The sequence below is a fragment of the Cyrtonyx montezumae genome, unplaced genomic scaffold (genome assembly GCF_038088225.1).
Source record: "Cyrtonyx montezumae isolate F1298 unplaced genomic scaffold, pur_monq_1.0 scaffold_5, whole genome shotgun sequence".
In the NCBI taxonomy this organism is placed as follows: Eukaryota; Metazoa; Chordata; class Aves; order Galliformes; family Odontophoridae; genus Cyrtonyx; species Cyrtonyx montezumae.
In genome coordinates, this window is record NW_027072056.1 from 363185 (window position 1) to 384182 (window position 20998).

The following is a 20998-nucleotide window of genomic DNA, read 5'->3' on the forward strand; positions in this document are numbered from 1 at the left end:
AGGGCTAGGGCTGGACTAGGACTAGGCTTGGGCTAGGGCTATGGCTAGGGCTGGGTTATGCCAAGGGTTGGGCTAGGGCTAGTGTAGGACTGGGTTTAGACTAGAGGGGCAAGGGCTAGGGTGCCCATAGCCCAGCCCTAGCTCCTCTAGCCCTACCCCTAGCCCCTCTAGCTCTAGCCCAGTCCTAGCTCTAGCCCTAGCTGTAGCCCCTCTAGCCCTAGCCCCTCTAGTCACTGTAGCCCAAGCCCTAGCCCATCTAGCCCTAGCCCAGCCGTAGCCCTAGCCCCTGTACCCCTAGCCTAGCTCTAGCCCTAGCCCAGCTCTAGCTTTAGCCCCTCTGGCCCTAGCCCCACCCTAGCCCCGCCCTAGCCCAAGCCCCCTATAGCCCAAGACCAGCCCTAGCCTTAGCCAATGTAGCCCTAGCTCCTTTAGCCCTATACCAACCCTAGCCCTTGCCCTGCCCTAGCCCTAGCCCCGCCTGAGCTCTAGCTCAGCCCTAGCCCCTCTAACTCTATCCTTATCTCTATCCCTTGCCCTGGTCCCTCTAATCCTAATCCTAGCCACAGACCAAACACTAGCCCTAGCCCCTCTATCCCTATCCCTGTCCTTATCCCTATCCCTAGCCCTAGCCCCATGCCACAGGAAAGGGGCAAGGGGAAAAGGGAAAATGGTAGGAAGAACCTAAAAACAAAACAGATGCAGTGATTTGAGGAAGAAAACTGATTTATTAAGTAAGATACTGGAACACAAAATAATTGGAATCAAAGCTAATAAATAAAATGAGTGTCCTAAACTGAAGGCCTTCCTCTAAAGCTGAAGGCGAGATGGCAAGGGAGTTCCCACCACTGATGAGCAGCAAAAAGAACAAGTCTTGGAACCTGCATGCAGTTTTATCTTTCCCTCTGTGTTCCTCTTTCCTTCCTTCAGGTGATCCTGCCCACTGTCTTCCTTAAAAACACAGCATGGTGTCATACCTGAGCCAATGGAGAAAATCAACTTTGTCCTGGCTGAAAGCAGGACATGGGGAATGGAAGGGAGTTCCCAAGTTCCTGTAACAGCCTGCAGCTGATGCGGGAGCTCAGAGCTGGGGCAGTCCCCAGCTCACAGCTCTGTCTGTCCTGGGCACCACATGCCCACATCAGAGTGGGTAGTGTGTCCCCGGCCTGGTGCCTGGGGCTTTGGTGTCATGGTTTTATGATTTTTGGTATTGGTGTTCCACATCATAACATCATGTAGTGCATTGAGAGTTAAAGAGTTAATGCTCCAGCTCCGTGGACCATCAACAGTTACGGGTATACCTGTCTCAGAAGAGAAGAACTACACTTCCCAGAGGACTGTGTAATGCTTTGTATTTCTTTGTGTTTCCGCTCAGTGGGAGCAAGATCAGTGGTCACAAGATGCTCTTTTTCCTTTGGGGATCGACCCAGCAGTGGGTGCTCGCTGCTGTCTGCCTTCAGCATTTAGGGTAAGGCCTTCGGTTTATTGGACACTCTCTTGTGCTCATTTTATTTTATTTATTAGCTTTAATTCTAATTACACTGTAATATACTGTGTTATTTTGCTTTCTGATATCTTATTTAGTAAATGAGCTTTCCTTCTCAGATTGTTGCCACTGTTTTGTTTCTAGACCCATCTCCCTTTTCCCCTTCCCCCTTCCCCCCTTCTCGGGGTGTGAGTCCGTGGGTCTCCTGCACCAATTGTCAGAAAACGGGGTTGAAATAGCCCTTAAACCATTGACACCAGGTTACTCCTTTAGCATGATGTGCTTTCCTATTCCATTCCCATCCACCTCTCTGAAGCCTTGGGAACTGAGTAGCTTGGAAAGAACTAAACTCAACATCCTGAAGGGAACATTATAGAAGGTGTCCCTGCACTATTTTCTGAGATGTTCTAAGGCACTCTGGGCTCCAAAGGGAGGAGATATATGTTGTCCAGTGTCACTCAGACCCTAATAATGGCTTCACAGTGGAGAGGGACACATAGTGGAGATACTGGACAAGCAGCTGTGCCAAAATCATGGAAGTGCTCTCATCTCCACTCTTACTATCAACTAAGCCCTGCTTCCAGGTGCCAGACCCGTGGTGATGTCCCTGCTTGAAGGAGGGTAAGACTCTTGGGTCCCAGATGCGTGTAGGCAGGAAGAGATAGCAGGAGAGCTCAGCCCAAATGAGGTGGGGTGAAAGGAGGAGGTTGGGGTTGGCAAAAGCCATCTCTGGCTGGGCAGTATTTTGGGTTGTGTGTGCTATTCCTGCATTTCTTCTGTCATCCAGCAGGAGACAGGAGCACAGCTATAAAGGAGGATCTGCAGAGAAGTGGTGTGGATGAAAGGCAGAGCAGTTGTGCCTCAGTGGGAGAAACCAGAAGAAGTGTTCAAGGGGGCCTGGAGCATTTAGATGAGGTGCTAAGGGATTTGATTTAGTAGTTGGGTAGGGATAGTGATAGGAGGATGGTTGGACTAGATGATCTTGTAGGTCCTTTCTAACCTTATGAACCTATGAACTATGAAGCTATCCATTCTGAAAAAAAGTAAACACAAATTATTACGAAAACCTATATCCTATATTAAAAAAGAACAACAAAAAAGTGTAGGGATCTATTTTTTTTTCTAAAAGGAAAGGAAGTCAGACTCCAGCCTGATAAATGCAATGGGGTATCTGTAGTTCATGCCTTTCAATACAGTTATTACAAAATTTATAGGAACATACATGTTTCCTTACCCACTGTAGTAGCCGCTTTTATGTATATGGACAATCAGTTCCCTGACACTAAATTTTCTGTTGTCTTTGTGTATATGTGTAATGCAAGCTTCACAGCAGCATTCATCTGAGGCAAGAAGGAGAACAGAAAATAACAGCTGCCTTCTCACTAGAGATGTGAGTCCCAATTAAGAAAATACACACATATATAAGCAAAAAGACTTATCGTGGCCCAAAAAAGATACATGAGGAAAAGCACACCCATCATATAAAGATGAGGTGACAAATTAACAGTCACCTAGGAAAAGGATTAGCCGTTTATGATTTGAACTTGCCACCTACTGAAAACAATGGAGAAACTCCCACTGAATTTAATGTCTCAGTCCTTTGCACAGGACTGATTAGATGCTATTCACAGAGTAACATATATATGCCAAATAATGCTGTTTTCATCAGATAAATTACTTGTCAAATCCATCATCCTGCCATTTCATTTCTGGCAGAAGTCAATTGGAGTATTGTCTTCATAACATCTTCAGGAGGGGGCCCAAGGTTAAACAAACTGCACGTGTGGCTGCTGAGGGCCCCATACTGCCTGGCATTGGGCACCTTCAGGGATGGGGCACCCATAGCAGCCCTGGGCAGCCTCTAGTTTACAAGTTTAAATGTTCTGAATCAAACTGGATTTCATTTAATAATAATAAAAGAGATTAAAATAATTAATTTATTGCTGTCTTGATAGGAACAAAGATAAAACCAGCAAAGTGCTTAAAAGATTTTTACTTCTTGCGATTAAAATACAACTCAAGCAACTGTTGATAGCACTGAACTCAGCCTCTCTTTACTTCTTATGGGAAAGTGTAGTGGTTTAATTAGCTGAGATGGGCTTCCCGGTTGCTCCAGGAACACATTAAAACCATTCTGAGAGTAGCAAGCAACTTTAAGGAAATCAGGCAACAGTAATACTCGTTTGTAATATGCTCCTTATGCCTGAAAGATTCTCTTTGTGAGAGAAGTCTTGGCATTTATGTCTCTGGAAATAGTGTTTCTGCGAGGTGGAAAATAGCTGCTGAGAACAGTGTATGTCAAAGGGCACTGAAGAGCTATCAGTACCTGTGAAAGACAAAACCTGTTTCCCCTTGTCTCAAAGCTTGCTTCCTAAGGTCTTTCTGGAGGTAAGAATTTATCTGAAAACTGCAAATTATCTAGGTGGGTGTTACATAGCCGGCAACCCTTTGTGTACAGTGTTTACATTTGAAAGCACTTCTTTGGAGGTGTTTTGCTCCGAGTGTTTACTGGCAGAAGATCTGGCCTGTGATGGGATAACTGGTATGGAGTTTGGAGAATGATACCATTGTATCCTGTGGAGGCAAGATACAATCTGGCATTTCCCTACCCCTCTTATCTGCTAGCAAAGCCCAGAAAATGGGAAGAAAAGAGTTCCTGTGGAGATCAAAAAAAAAAAAAATCCAGAAGCTGACTCGACCACCTTGGACTTATAAAAATAAATAAGACCTTCGTTAAGAATTTTGGCATGCAGAGCAATAGAGAGAAAAGAAGAGAGAGAAAAAAGAAGGAAAAAAGAAGTCATCATCATCAACCAAACAACACAGATCTCCAAGGACCCATCACTACAGGAGATTAAGTGCCTAAACTATGAACTTTGCTGGGCCCAAGGTGGTGATCATCTCTCGCTCTCTACCAAGATTCCATGCTTTTTATTTCTTATCTCTTTTCTATCTTTTCTTCCCTTTCCCATATCCCTAAGCAACTAGTATTTGTAATAAAGTGGTTGGGCTAACATTTGACCCCTTAATCTTGCCATCAGGTATACATATGCATATAAAAAAAACAAAAAAAACAAAATAGAATAAAACCTCCTATAAATTGGAGTGAGACAATACCTAAGTATGCCAGAGTGGACAACGGAGTGCAGAAGAGCTCTGTCAGTGAACCTGGCTGTTCTCGAGGCAGTCTCAGCCCCAGGAGGCATCAGGGGGCACTGAAAAATGTTCAGTGCGAGGCAGGGTACTTGCAGGCCCCTCCAGCTTCTGGGGGTGGACTGTCCTTCCCTCAGGAGTCAGTGCTCCTGCTGATGAGCTATGGTGTGGGGAACAGCAGCAGTCCCAGTGCCAGCTCATAAACCCAGAGCATGCCCTGAAAGAGCTGTATGGTTTTTTTCCCTGCACAGATCCAAGAAAACGACTCAAAACTCAGTGGCTAAGTTTTATACGTGAAATGTATGGGTATGTTTGTGTCCTTAGTATACTTCTTGATTGCTGTTGATGTGAAAGCAAATTGATTCCAGCGTTCAGTGCCACCTGGAATAGCCACTGCATTCCATGTGCCCCCAAAGTAAGATATAACAGCTGCTGATTTTTGTATAAAAATCAACCATTGGTGTGTGCAGTCGGTAAACAGGGACATATGCTTGCAAAGTTTTCTCTGAGTCCTGCGGTGACGGCTGGCTGGATCTGCCACTCGCCTCGTGATGATTCTCTTGTGGTCTCTGTGTCGTCCACTGGGGATTCCAGGAGTGACACCGCACGTCGTACTCCGCGCTGTGCCTTGCTCACCTCCTGCCCCCGACTGCCGCCTGCATCCCCCGAGGGACCATTTCCCGTGGGACGAGGCCGCTGCGGCCACCTGGCTCTGCCGGTACCCGCTGCCAGGCGCGGACCTCGGCGGCCGAAGTACGCTCCGCGCGAACTTCCGCGCCGGAGTTGCCCGGCCCGGCCGCGCTCAGGGACTGTCAGGGCGGGCGCTGGGGCGGGGCGCCGGGAGGGAGGCGGCCCGGGCCGGGGGACTCGCGGCCGCCCCCGCTGCCCTCAGACGGCCCGTGCCCCTTAGCGCTGCGGCCCGGCCCGGCCCGGCCGTTGGGTGCGAGATGGCCGCCGCTGGGAGTCGCGGGCTGCTGCAGCTGTGTCTGCTGGCTGCGGCGGCGGGGCTGGCGGCCGGCAGGGCTCCCAGCTGCCACGAAGTGCGGACGGCGTTCCAGCTGCGGCAGATTGGGCCCCTCAAGCTGGTCCCCGAAGCGCCCACGGCCGGTCAGTACCGCCCGCATCGCGGAACCGCTGTTCGGGGGGTCGCGGCACTTGGGTCCTGCTCGGCGCCGCGCCGCCGTCGGAGCGCTGCTGCCTTCGGCCCGAGGGAGGCAGCCCGGGGCCGGCGGGGCTCGGCGCGCCGCTCGCGCATTCGTGTGAGTCCAATGGGGACGGAGACCGGCGAGACTTTTGGGCGTCTGCAGCCTGCTGACCGGCAGCGGAAGCCCCGGATTTTGTTTTTCCTTCCCCTCGCCAACACTCACATTTCTTTAGGACTACTGAGATCCTTTTGCTGAGTACTTAAAGTGAATTATCTCTTTCTTAGAAGGCACATTAGTAACCGAGTTATTAAGGAATGCTTGTTTTGCTGACCAGATGTAGGAATCCAGGATCGTGATTTCTTAATTAGGAAGAGTTTTTTTGCATGTAAATTCAGAAACTTACTGAGAAAGGCAGGAATAACGTTTTGAGGGATGTGACTAGCAGAACTCGGTTTTGCTTTGTTGAGCAGCAAGTCTGTAGTGTTGTGAAAGTTGGTTGTAAGGGAGTGAAGAGCTTCACAGAGTCAAAAAATAATGTAAGTCTTATGGATGTCTGTCTGGATAATTAAATCATTTCCCTGCTTTCCTCATGTTTTAAGAAGAACATTTGCAAGACTGCAGCAGAAAAGGAAAGACTTCCAGTCTCACAGTACAGTCTGTAACTGCATCTTGCTAGCATGCTGCCTGTGTGTTTGTGACGGGATACCCATCAGTTTGAGTTGTTAACTTGGTTACTTTTCAGATCTCAGAGCGTTTCAAGCCTGCAGAGGCTGATGGAAAGAATTCTTAACTGAAATTAGTTTTGGGCATGTTTTCTGCTTTGGTTTCTATCTTAGGGGTAGGTTTCATAGGCTGTTGGTCTGAGCAGACCATGCAGTGTGTGTTGATCTTCCCTGTTTGGAGTATTTAGCTCCACCAGAGCTCCAGTGTGTTACTGATGCCTCTTGCCAGGCAGCAATGCCTCCTGCCTTGTGCCCTTTTAATTAATGAAGTACTAAAGTGTTTTCCAGTGTTTCCAATTGGCAGCTGTTATCAGTGAATATATCTTATTCTGCCCCACCAGGCATGCAGTAAGTTGCTGAGGGTTATTTTAAAACCTCGTCAACAGTGCATGCACCGGGGTGCTCTGTTCTCATCTTTCTGCATGTTGAGTTTCTCTAGAAAACAAAAGTTTTGCAGTCATGTTATCTCTTTACCAGATATTTTCAGTCACAGTGGTGTTGAAAGCCCTTGGTTAATTTTAAGCCAGTATTTATTGACTAACTAGTAAAATAAATGTGGCAGAAGCTAGTCTTACAGTATTAAGTTATAATCTTCAGGAAAATCAGCAGCTTGGTTGAGGAGTGGGGCTTTCCGAGCTGGATGGAGGGGTCAATGATCTAAGGCTGGCTGGTGTATAGTTTCTATCTCCTGCAGGTTGTGCATTTTTCACACTTTATAAAAGTAACTTCAGGTGCTGAAGAGTTATTAGCCTGCACACTCTGGTGTTGTTAGTGTGGCTGTAGTGCTGAAGTTACCCACCAGTGTGTCCAGCTTAGTGCCTGCCCTTGTTGCACAAGGTCTTGAGGTACTGAAGCCTGAAGGCCTCAAACCAAAGCTGACCTTTTAAATGAATCTCACAACCCAGTGTTATATATCATCAGTATCCAATCATTAGCAAAATACATATCTTGGACAAAACTTAATAGCAAGAGATGTATCTTAGATAATGCATTATGAGAATGTACTAGCCTTTCCTTGTTTAGAAGCATAGTGTCAAAGCCTATGAGTACACAAACTTCCCTGGTTCCTCCTTGAGCCCTGGCCAGGCTTGAGGTGGGGTCCAAAGGGAGAATGCAAGCAGATCTTTCCACCTAATTATCATGTAAACTTGTTTATTCAACAATAAAAAAGCTGGACCTGCTGGTAGTGCAGTTTGAGACCTCATCTAGTTGACACACTGTGCAGGACCTCCCTTTGCCAGGAGAGGCTCTCCAAATCCTCACTGCAACTGGGGCTCCTAGTGTTTGTGGATCTGCGTGATGGACAAGTATGAGGGCAATTGGTGATGTATCTTTCTTTATCACTATCCTCATGTAGTAAACAGTTAGGTGCATTGACTTGTTCTGTATTATCCTGGCTGTATCTCTTCACTTATTATCTCATTGTTTTAAATTTAAGTAAAGATAAATGTGCTTCTTTAACTTGGTGTCTGTGGCCATTGTGCTGGCATTGACCGCTGGTGAAACAGGTCTGCATGCAGATTTCTGATCTTTTCCTGCACAAAATGTATTTGCATGGGGGTACTACTGCAGAAAAAATCATCTGTTCTGTTCTTAAAGTGAGATGTGAAGATAGCAATGCCCTTTCTGAAAGCTGTCACCTGAAGAGAGCTCTTAGAGATGCACAAGATACTCTTAAAATTCCCTCCCATAGTTTCACTAAAAGATGTGAGATTTTTCCATTCTAGTGAAATCTTTTCCATTAATGAGTGCGGGGCTAGGAACGAAGAGTGCTTTGACATGGAGTAGAGAAGGAACCCAAGGAAGTATTGCTGAGCAGCAGATCTCCTTGGTCTGTCCAAAGGACTGTGTTCTGCTAGTGGAGTCTGTAATGTAGTCTGTTTTTCTGGAACAATCAGTGAATGTTTCAAGGATAATTTGCTGCAAATAGCAAACAGATTGATCATGTCGAGGTACTGCTGCTTTGGCTGGGATTCAGAAGAAGGATTTTTTTGTGTGTTCCCCAAGACTGGAAATTGAGGTAATAAGTTCCTGATTTTGTACTTTGATTACTACAGGCTGAGCAAGCTGGGATGTTTTTGTTGGAGTTCCTATGTGAACATTTTGATGAGTGAGAATTATATCTTGACTCCAAGGATGAAGAGCTGCGTTAATCTTGCCAAGGAACTAAGCCTGTGGTTCCAGAGAGTCTAGATACCTCAAAGCTGATGCATAGAGGATTGCATGGTGTTATTCCCAGACATGGGGCTGTAGTTAGCATTACCCTGGGTTGTATTACAGTGTATTTGCACGTAGGCACTGGCTGTCTTTAAGGTTCTGTTTATTTTATGGGCTTCTTCCCTGGCACAGAGTGCAGAGGTGGCTGACTGTATCCAGATTCACAGTAGGAAACTGGATGAACCCAACTGTATTCTCTGACTTGTCCACAATCTGACAATGAATTGTAGCTGAACCATCACAAAAGTAGCTTTTGTTTCCTTTGCTGATTGTGTAACCACAAGAAAATCCTCTCCCTTAATACAGGCCCAATTCTGTCTTTTTTCGTTTGTTGGCTAGTATATGGGGAAAAATATATTTAAAGTTGTTGAGAGAGAATGGGATGACTTCTGGTAGGCAAGAAGGATGTCTGCCACTCATAAAAGAGTTCTAGGACATCTTTACACTCTGAATGATAATCTCGTTCAGGAGAAAGATCATTTTGCTTTTCATGCTGTTCTACTGCTTAACATAGAATGTTGGCTCTGGGACTTAATTCTGAAGAGCATGTTTTGTCCTGCTAAGTGGTTCTTTATTGTCTACTGCCATCCAGCACCTTTAAATCCTTACCATATGTATATACTGAATGTACCATAGCAGAGCTGGACTTGAATTAACAATTTATGCATTAAATCTATTTTACTTATGAATAACTACAATAAAGTCCTAGATTTCTACCAGAAGCTCCTTGGATGTGATGCATGAGTGAAACTGCATCTCAGCCTGTGGCAAAGCTTCCATCATGTATAGAGAAAAGAGCATGAGCTAGATCCATTTTTGAATGTATCTAAAAATATCTGTTAAACTAGCCATTTTAAAACATAGTTGTACCACACTTTATTTTTCCTGTCTTTTTTTTTTTGTTGTTGTTATCACTCTGCTCTATGTGGAAATAAAGATTTAAACATCTTTATATGTGTTCAGTGAGAACGCTGTAATTCCCCTGGTAAAGGTGCAGTGTTGAAACACATTTTGTTCGCATCCATGTTCTGTCAAAGTCACTCATTAGCCTCGTGCTTACGAGGTGTGAAATGCACTTCCTAATTGTCTCTGGAAAGTTATTGACCCGTCAGAAAGAGCAATTACAGATCTTAGGTGGGAAGGGCGATTTTTGCCCTGGTTACTGTTCACCTATGTATTTGGCTGTGCATACTGCATTCAGTAGCATGGATGAAGGGTATGGCTGGGAGAAAGAATTGCTAGATAAAGCACTGTCACATTAATGCTTAAAAAGAGTAGAATGGTTGAGATTTTTAGAACAGGCAAATAAATAATCTTGTTTCCATGAAGTTTAATTTTCGTTTAGAAAATATAGCTATCCTGTCATAGCTGCTAGCTGCAACAACCTTGTGAAATTTACTTGGCATTACTTGTGCCTGATTACAGTGGGAGATTTTCTTACATAATACACCTGTACCACCTTTGTCACTCTCTGAATAGCCTGAGATGAGGCCAGCTGTGCCTCAGTTTTCCCATTTTGTTGGCTATATCAGGTATGTTATTCTTAGCGGTTTAGCTGAAAGGCTGCCAGCAAAGGGAGCAGCTGGGCAATGTATCAGTGAAGTACTTTCATTTCTTCAGGCTGACTTCCCCATAGTTCTTTATGGCAGGAAAAATGCTATAGTTTCTCTTGGATTCTGATTACTTGGAAGTTGAACCTGATAATTGTCCATCCTTCCCTCTTTTCTTCCAGACCAAGTCTCAGGGAGGAAGCAGTCTTTCCCAAATCTCTGAGCAGTCATGGGCTGTAGATTGTGCTTGAGGTGACAGCTATTCTGAGCAGAAAAAAAAGTTACGCTTTTGTAGCCTGCAGCTCTTCTGGAGTAAGGATGCTTTGATCAATAATCTTCTTGGGATTTTATACCCCTCTTTAGTCTCAGATTGTCACCAGGAGTGTTAACCTGAAGCTGGTGATGACTGTAGCAAGACTCATGCCAGTGCTAGTATCTCCTTCACTCCATTTCTTTTCCCATGCCTTATATTTGTGTGATGCAGGACCAGCCGCTCACTCTGTAATGCCTTCTTGGGAGCAATCTGTATCTAGAGAAATCTGTTTAAACTTAGTGCCTCATAAAGAGTGAATCACTGTTCCACTGCCAGGTGGAAACCTCTAGTACTTGATGGAAGTCTCTAGAATTTCCTGTCTGTGAGCCTCAAAAAGAAAGTGTCCTCTGTGATTTGCATGACTGTTTGGTCTCAGTGAGCACAGAAGACTGGCTTTGTTAACTTGGATCAACCTTTGCTGTAAACGTTTTGAGAAGGAATTCACAAGTCAGCAGAGAATTGACTCTTTCCCCTTGTCATCAAAGAGAATCAAGGGAAGGAGCCAAGCATTCCTACAATTTTCTCAAAAATCTCTGCAAAAGGCTACAGTCATTTAATTTTTTATGATCACCTCAAGATCTGGTTATTCTGAATTGCAATGTAAAATTGAGAACAAGCTTAGGAACAAATGACCTGTTATTAAAATATTAGTTACTCCCAAGAGCTGGCTTTCTAGCATCTTATCTGCCCCTGAAGTTGTGCCATCTGTAAGTCTTACTGGAAGGTAACCAAAAAATATCCTCTCCACACCTCAGTTCTGCTTAACTGAAGGGCAATACTAATGAAAGGGCATTAATGTAGTAAGTGGAAGCCAAGTTGCCATGATAATAATTGCTATTTACATCAGTAGAATAAATACATCAATATAGTAAAAGTTTTAATAAAGATTAGTTATGAAAATGAGCATGAACCTGAGGATCTGTGTAAAGCAAGACTATGTGTGAAATGCATCCTGAAGTAAAATAAATGATTTTGCATTTAGACTATCTAAAATGAGCTATAGTTCTAAGCATTATAAAGTCTTTGTAATTGAATTTTTCTCGTGTGAAAGCATAACGTAGTGTGATGAAGAGGCATACGTTTGATAATACCGCAGATAGATACTCATCAACTACTGCTGTGGATATCAGGGTCCGAGTGGATCGCTCTCGGGCAGGGAGCACGACAGGACTCAATACATGAATGATCAGGCTTCAGTTTATTACCCGGACAGACTTATTCTTATAGTGTTGAAGACAGGGGCGTACAGAGAATAGCACACAATCATTGGCTGAGAGCCTCAGAGAAAGACAACTTTAAGCAGTTCCCAACAATTAACAGCAGTGAGAAACCATCCTGAGGGAGGTAACTCTTGATATCATCCTAATCCTAAGAAACCAGGCAGGAATGCGTCGGCAGCGGATGTGAAAGGCAGTGCTGGCAGGGCGTCCCCTGTTTCAAAGTGCACTTTTCCTCTCCCACTAACCACAGACCATCTCCTGCTTCTACTTTCCTCAAGGTTCAAACAGTGTAGTTTCCTTTGAGCACTGTATCAGCGTGGCCAGTGCATAACACAGAGCCCAAAGGGAACACCTGCTAGCTAAACAGAATAGAGTACCAAGGACAGCTTACTCTAAAAATACCTATAGTTACAATTATCAACAGTCCTGTGAAGCCTTCTTCACTGAAAGCAGGCTGAACAACATAATCACAGAAGTTTCCCATAGACATCTTGGCAACTTGAGTTGCTCAGCTGAAGCAGTTCATGTCCGCTTTGAGTTGTTTGTCACTTGGCCCAGGAGCATCATGACCTCCTATCAACATCTAATACTTTTCCATGAGTATATAGTCTGTGCTGCAGTGCAAACTGTGCTCGTACATATCACCGTGACCCCCCTGCTCCTTCAGCCATTTCCCAACAAATTGCAGTTTAGAGCACAGCATCTGGTTCCAGGGAAAAACACAAATTTTGATGGATCAGAATAAATTTCCAAACAGCAGCCAAGCCCATGACACAGAATTTATACCTGCTCTCTCTATCTCTGTCAATGTGATCAGGTTTCACTACTTAATATGGTAGGATCAGATTGGTACCTATAAGGAGAAATTTACAAATACTTGATCCGTTCACTTTAAGATAATTTCTGAACAGTGTGAATGTATGAAATGAAGTACCAAGCCAAAGATTTAATTACTTTTCATCTTAAAGATGCAGGTCTCTACTCTTTTTGTTAGAAAGGTAACTTGACAAGAGTGCTTTGTTATGGGTGTCTTTTGTCAATTTCAAGAGTTATTATTTTTTGTAGCAGTATTGATGCCTGGAATTAGATGCTTATTTGAACTGCTTTAACAATTCTGGACCTTACACATTGTATCAGGATTTATATCACCAGTTTAGAGTGTAAAATGAATCTCACATTGTTGAGAAGGCTTTGCCGTGTCCATATGGACTCATGTTGTCTAGTGGTATCAGATGGCAAGGAAACCTGCATGGCTTAGAAATGCAGTGTTATTAAATTCACTGCTCTGTGGTACTCTTCAGCAGGTGCTTAGCTGCTTCTGGGTGATTTGTTCCTAAAGTGAAAGGTGTCTGCACACATTAGGGTAACACCTGAAGACTCAGTATGGATTGAAGATAACCTCTTTTGACAGAAGTGGCAAAGGCTTGCTGTAGCAATCTGAAAGATGAATTTTAGAGTGCTTGCCAATCCTGGACTGCCGTGGGGCTGTAAGTCTGTACAGTACCAAGTGCCTTTGCAATATTTAGCAAACAATTTATAATGGAGTAGTGACAACTTTCTCTTAAGGATAAGCACTATGTATATTCTGAGTATAAATTAATCCAATTTACCATTTTTAGTACAACAGCTTAAAGTATGGTTGTTAATTACATTCTTAGTGTACTCTCACATGAAAGATTAATGAATACATTTTTTACTTGTGAAATTTCAAGGCACTAGTTCAAAGAATATAGAAAGCACTTGATGGAGAAATTTTAAATCTCATAGATGATACAATTCAGTGTATCATGTAATGACTCAGAATTCTCAGGATCAAAATTCTCATTAATCCAGATAATATCCTCAGGTTCTGTCTTGTGTTTTGATAGCTAAAACATGAGAGTGAAACCCAAATGCAGCCAGGCAATTGCATAGGAATCTCACAGCTGTATAAGACAGCAATTTCCCCCCTGGAAATTCTGTTCAATCAGCCTTTCCCTCCTTTTGATTTGTATCACTTAGTGGTTCTGTGCCACATTCTTCCCTATAGTGTTCTTACTGGGTTTCTATTAATACCAATGGTCATGTATGTAAGCATTTGAAGTAAATGTATATGGATTTTCGGTTTCCTAATTGATTGCTTGATTCTCAAGGTCACTGTCTTTCTCTAGAGCTCTCCATCACACAGAATGTGTGACAGATGCTGTGGAGGACCATTATTCTCTGAGGATTTCACCCCAACAAAGACGTTCTGCTGTGCAGAAGACCGTCAAGTCCTTTAAATATGAATGAGAGATGAATCTCAGAGAGCCACATTCTGAATTATATCAGATAGGTCACAGTAGCTTTGTTTGGTGGCTAGTTATATTGGATATTTCAGCATATCCCTAGATGTTAATGGTTAAATATATTCATTGTTCAAACAAGGGTCCTATTCAGAGGGTACTGTTCTCTGTTCATTATGCATGCATGCTGTACTCTGTTTGTTATGCATGCATAATTCCCATTAATGCTACTGGGGGTTAAGTATGCATAGTCGGGGGGGGGGGAGGGGGGGCGGAGAATGAAACTTCTACACATTCATGTTTGCTGTCAGAGGAATTTTGTAATGTGAGGAATTGGTTGTTTCCATAGATAGATGCCTTTACTTGAAGAAGCTTTAAATCTCTTATTTGAGGAGTAAATGAGAATGGGAGAAGGTAGTATTTGTATAACTTAGCTACAATCTCACACTGCATCCTTTGTCAATAGTTAGGAATATTACTGCAGTGCCATTACTAGAGATGCCCATTAAAACACCTCAACACCTGGAAATTCAGGGGTCTTATTTATGTAGAAAAATAACAACTCAGAATTTTTAGCTTCAAGCCCAAAGCTGTTTCAGCTTTTGACTCATGTTAATTGGGGTGACAAGATTTTGTGATTTATATACAAAATGTTAATTTCCATAGAAAACCTTCAGATTAGGATTCCTCACTCTTAGGTGCACATCAAAGTCACATAAAAGACATTAAAAAAAACAACTAAGCTGTGTCTAAGAAAGCCTTTCAAGTTCCAGAAAGTGCTTGAACTACCAAGGGCTTTGAAATTCTCTAATCTCTGACATGGCAGATGTGCTGGGTTAGCAGTTTTTTGTTTTGTTTCAAGTCATCCACATTTCACTTTTGAAAAGTCCTCCCATTCCCATTTACATGTTTACTTCCACATTGTTAAGGTCTAAGTAGCATGGCATTTGCACAGTCTTCCCTTTGTTCTCAGTGAATATTGAGAAAAATAAGCACGATCTATGCTATGAAATTAAAGCTCTACTCCTAAGATATCTTAAGGGCCAAATCTTCACAAAAGCTATGGCAGCGTAGTGCCAAGGGAGCTGGTGTCCAGGAAAGCTTTCTCAGGATGTTTATGCTAGAGATTGTGAATAAGGGGAAGGTAATCTGGTGAAAACTGGATGTAATTAGAAAAGTATACTACTGATTGCTTCTGAAAGAGTAGAATAATAGAAAACAGTGCTGAAACAGTCCTGAACTGATCATCTGGCCCATTCCTGATAATGGGAGCCAGAGTTAGCTGGGTTTAAAGCAGTGATAGAAGATCACAACTTTTTTAGGCTGTTTATTCCAGTGCTTAAGGCAAGGCTCTGGGCAGCCTGGTTGATGACCCTGTCAGGGGGATTGAAACTAGATGATTTTTGAGGTCCTTTTCAATCCCGGACATTCGGTTGGGTTCAGTCTTGGATCCAGTGCTCTTCAGCATCTTCATCAGTGACACAGATGAGGGAATCAAGTTCACCCTCAGGAAGTTTGCGGACAACACGAAGCTGAGTGGTGGGAAGGGAAGCCATTCAGGAGGAACTGGACAGGCTGGAGAAGTGGGCCCATGTGAACTTAATGAGATTCAGTAAGGACAAGTGAAAGATGTTACACTTGGGCTGGGGCAGCCCCAGGTGTACAGACTGGGGAAGAACTTGAGAGCTGCTCTGCAGAGAAGGACTTGGGGGTCCTGGTGGATGAGAAGCTGCACGTGAGTCAGCAGTGCACACTTGCAGCCTGGACAGCCAACTACATGGGCTGCATTAAAAAAGGGATGGCTAGCAGGGAGAGGGAGGTGATTGTCCCCCTTTACTCAGCTCTTGTCAGGCCCCATCTGCATTACTGTGTCCAGGCCTGGGGCCCCCAGCACAAGGAAGATGCAGAGCTCTTGGAATGGGACCAGAGGAGGACCACAAAAATGATCAGAAGGCTGGAGCACCTCTCCTATGAGGGAAGGTTGAGGCAACTGGGCTTGTTTAGCTTGGAGAAGAGAAAGCTGCACAGAGACCTCATTGTGACATTCCAATACTTGAGAGTATAAACTAGAGGGGAAATGACTGTTTACATGGGTTGATAGTGATAGAACAAGGAGGAATAGTTTTAAACTAAGACTGGGAGATTTAAGTTAGATGTTAGGAGGAATTTTTTCACTCTGAGGCTGGTGATGCACTGGAACAGGCTGCCCAGAGAGGTTGCAGATGCTCCATCCCTGGAGGTATTCAAGGCAAGGCTGGATGTGGTTCTGGACAGCCTGGTCTAATGGTTGACCACTCTGCCCACAGCAGGGGCGTTGAAGCTGGATGATCTTTGAGGTCCTTTTCAACACAGCTATTCCATTATTCTATTAACTTACTGCTGGTTTTTTTTGTTTGTTTGTTTGTTTGTTTTTTGTTTTCCCCTAATGCAAAACCTGATTCTCCTTTTCTGAAATACAGGACTTTTCCTTCTTATCCTATTCTTACCACCTTCCTCCTTGCTTTAACATTCATCTATGGAAAAACAACTTAGGCTTGTGGTAGCTAGTGTTCCATGCATTTGTATTGGCTACAGAGTCAGAATTAAGCTTTTTTTGTTTGTCCTTCCAGTCTAGTTATGTAATATATGTAGTAGTTAATGCATATAGTCAAATGAACTTTATAACATCATGCACTCTTGTTACTGGACAAAAACATCAGTCTGAAAGATACTTCTTAAGACCAATGTGGTCTTAAGAGGCAGGCATTCTTTTATTGTGGTTACATGGGGGAAATCCCTCCACCTAATTGTGCATACCTGACACAAAAGATCTTCACCTTGTATACATTATTTGTGTTACATCTGTGAAGGTTTTCCCAGACAGCAGATAAATATTCAATACTTCCCATGAAATCATTAACTTAGGACTTTCTGCCTTCTTGCATGTGCTCAGTCCTTTTGTGGTGGTGGTCCTGGGACCCCCAGTGGTCATCTGTCTCTCTGTCTCTCTCGGCTCATGTCAGTTTTGCTGCCACTGCGTCACTGATGGCTGCTGACCTCAGCTCCCTTTTGAACCGCCTGCTTCTGGTATTTCTGAATGTGTGTAACTAGTGCAGTGCTGCCTGCTGCTTTGTATGGGTGCCTTGGAATGCTCTGTGGCATTGTGACTGCTTTGCCCGACATGACTGATTAGTTCTGAAGCATCAATAACACCGTTAGTTTTGAATGGAAAAACACAAACAAGAAGGGGAACAATCAGTTTGATGTACTGTTAAAAGTGTCTTGACTTATTGTTGTAAGGGAATCACAGAATCACAGAACCACAAGGGTTGGAAGGGACCTCTGGAGATCCCCAGTCCACCCCCCTGCTAAAGTAAGTTTTGTATGATGTTTTGTATCTGAGAATCTTCTGCATCTGTGTTATGGTGACCTTTATATCTGTTTTAATTTCCATTTAAATAAATAGGAGGCATTCACATTGGACCTTCTTTAATTCTCAACACAAATTGTTGATCATTGCTGCTCTCCTGGAAGCACAAGGTAGAATCTGTTCCTGGTAGAGTGAGAACATACTCCATGGTCTAGGTGGATAGAACAAAAGAAAAACATGGAAGAGTAAAAATCTTTTCCCACTCCTGACTTCAGGGGACCCATATGTTAAACAAACCAAGCTCTGTGATACGACCTACTTCATCTCTGTCCTGCCCTTTGTATGATATTTGGCTTATATAGTCTTGAATGGAACAAGGGATCTGAGCATAAATCTTGGCTCAGCCTATAAGAAATAGCCAGTGGATCTTTCACACATGGTATGGAGCTATTATGGCTTTTATTTATTCATTTATTTTTAGTATTGTGAAGTTGTGTTGTACTTTTCAACACTGTAGCTTGTAGCAAGCACTAAGTTATTCCAGCTGTACCTGCAGAGGTGTGCAGATATGTGGAGCAGTAGACGAGAACAGAGGTGTTGTGCCAAAATGCTGAGACAGCATGTTAAAGTTTTATTTCTTATGAATGTTCGTGCTGAATGAGTATTCACCCCCAGTTCAATTTAGTCATGTATGTTGGGCTTTTTTATCTGCTCTGGGTTTCTTGCAATGCCAGCAGGTCCAGTTCATGACAACAAGCTCTAGTATTACATCAGTGTCACTGATCTTGACAGCAGCAGAATTATTAGTGTGAAGAACTGAAGAAAGGAAACATGATGCAGAGACTTTGTGATACTGTAGACATACTGTTACCTCTTTTAATTAATTATTGTGTCATGGGTGATGAAGTCGAACAATTGATTTTAGTGAAGGGTGTCTATCTAGTAATCAGCTGTTTAGTTTTGGTTCATCTTTGTAAACAATTGCTATTTCATTTGTGAAAATAGTGTAAAGGTCCTCATGATGCTTTTCTCCAAGGTGTCAGAGATTTCCCTCTTCCTTCTTCCTAAAAATAAATAAAATGAAAAAGAGATTTAAATACTAAAGAAATAATTTCAAATACTGGCATAACAGAAACTGCCCAGTAAACTTGCTTTCAGTCATTGCCTTTGGTGCTTTACTTCAGAATGGAAATGGCCAAACAGATCATAAGTATTTGGGTTTAGGGCTGTAAAATTAAATCTTTGGGGAAGGGTGGTACATGTTTAAGGGAAAGAGACTGTGTTATTGGAACACTTTGGCTTCATGGCTTTCAAGTAAAAAAAGGCAAAAATGGTATTCAAATCTGAGGGGAGGATTGTGGAATTCTTCAGTACTCCAATTTTGTTGTTCTTCCCAATTTCCCCTTCCAAGACTAGTGCCTAAAGATCTGCAAGTCCCTTATTTCCTCTAGATTTCTCTTTGTTTTCTTTTCTAGTCTAACACTGTGATGCTTGTAGATTGATATCTGTAACGGAAAACAATAAATACAATTGAATATCAATGTATCAGTGCCTTTGGAATGTTCTGTGCTGTGCCACCTTCTACAGATTCTACCACAGCAGGTGAAGAGTTCTTAAAAAAAGAAGGCCATATGCTATTGGTAAAAAAGTTGGCTTTAACATCTCAATTATTGTTAGCCTTCAAAGTCGGGATGAATGAGGCAATTCACACCCCTCATAAATCTACTTTTATTTCATCTCTTAGTAGAACTGGATAGACAGCCTTGTATTCATTTGCATTCAGAGGTTTCTTTGTAATAGGGCTAGAAACCTATGATGTTCATTTAAAAACAACTTCACTTTTGCTGTAAACACTGTAATCCACAGAGAACTACATATCTGTGTATATCTGTTCAGAATTTTCACGATGTGGTTTCTGCATTTTCCTGGAAGTACTGCATGTCAGAGTTCTGTGACAGTGAAATGCTTTCCCCACCAGAGAGAAGTAATTGAATGGTTTATTGTTGGGTTTAGATAATAAAAGGTAGAAAGAATTTTTTTGTTAATTTCCAGTAGAAAATAATTTTTGTATGACTCATAGTGAAAAATTGTATGGGATTTTCAGCTGTGAATGTGGTGAGGTATAATGAAAGATGAATGATAGTTGGTAAGTGAAAATAGTAGGTAAAGTTTATGAAAATTGTTGCAACTTTTATCTCACATTTGTATTGCAATTACATATGCTGGCCATGAAAGTTAAGGAACGAGTTGACATTACACTCAATAAAGTACAAATCCACTCGATGTAGAAGAACTGATCTGTATCAACCTGACTGCTTTAAAATGGTCTTTATGCATCTGCCTATACTTGAAATAAAAACATAAAAACTAGAAGGAAGGAAAGATGAATCCTCAAGGAGTGTAAATCTTTTGACTTGGCATGTACCATGGAGTAGGTAAGCCTTTGAGCATTCACAATCATATAGTCAGCAAGTCTGCCAGATAGGCTCACATTTAAATAATTTTTCTCACTTAGCACAGTGCTGCTGAGAAGTCATTTTATTTAATCAGTATTAAACAATTAGTTGCCTGTTCATGGGAGTGCAGGATCTGTTGGTGGTGGCCCCCGTGGCTTTCCCTGTGGGCAGTGCAGATAGTACTTGCACTGCGCAGCGCTTGATACTTCCTGGTCTGAGTCTTGTCTCTTTCAAAGCAAATGATCTGTTAAGAAAAATTTGGATGAATGTGCCAAAGGCAGATTAGGGAGTACTCATAGGGCCTGCATCAGTGGAATGGTAGCAAACATGAGATAATAATGGTGGCTGCAAAAGCCACAATGCTTGCTTCAGCCCCAGTATGGTCTAACGAAACAACCAAGAATACTGTGGAGTGTCATGAGAAGGTCTTTGCCTATAGCAGCTCATCCTTCAGGTGGTCTTGGAGCTGTACAAGTTTCCTGTCTGCACTGCTTTTCCTAAACATCCCACAGGTGTGCAGATGATTTGAAAAATGCAGGCAAAGGGACAGCTTTGGGGAAGAGCAGTAGAAGAGGGCCTTGTTTGAGGGGCTGAGCATTTGGAAGAGGTGGACCTGTTCCAGCTATTCAGTAGTTGAGGTTTCTTTGAGTAGAGAGACATTAAATATAGGGCATAGCGACATTTTCCTTCTTGGTTGCAAGCATGAGGCAGGTTCCATGGCCTACAGCAGAGGTGGAAAAGCCAAAAAGTATAGGCATGCTGTAACCTAGGGTATAGGGCAGAAGACAGTTGGCAAACTAGGCCAAAACTCAAAATATAGGAGTGATGAGAACTGGGCAAGCAACAAAGGGAAGTGGAAAAACCCAGATAAAAAGCACTAGCAACAAGCTGATCAATTCTGCATTGTGCAGATGCTACCCTTTTTTTTACCTGCATATTTTGAAAAGTTCTTGCTCTGGAAGCTGACCAGGGTCAGTGCTTGTTGGCCTCCAGCTGTCCTGCAAGCTGCAGTGCTTGCTGATACTGCCAGCTCCCTGGAGTTATGGCATCTTTTCTGATGTAAGGCGGATAAGTCAGGGTAAAATGCTAAAAAGATGTTATTATTTGTGAAATGAAATCAAGTGTA

General features: G+C 42.9%; 1 protein-coding gene across 1 annotated transcript in view; it reads left to right on the forward strand.

Moving 5' to 3' along the window:
• Positions 1–5583: 5583 nt before the first annotated feature.
• LOC136056006 (glypican-5-like) overlaps positions 5584–20998 on the forward strand; it is a 419124-nt gene continuing 403709 nt past the window's right edge. The window contains exon 1 of the mRNA XM_065747939.1: positions 5584–5743. Within this exon, the coding sequence (XP_065604011.1) occupies positions 5584–5743 (160 nt within the window). The remainder of the gene's footprint in view (positions 5744–20998) is intronic.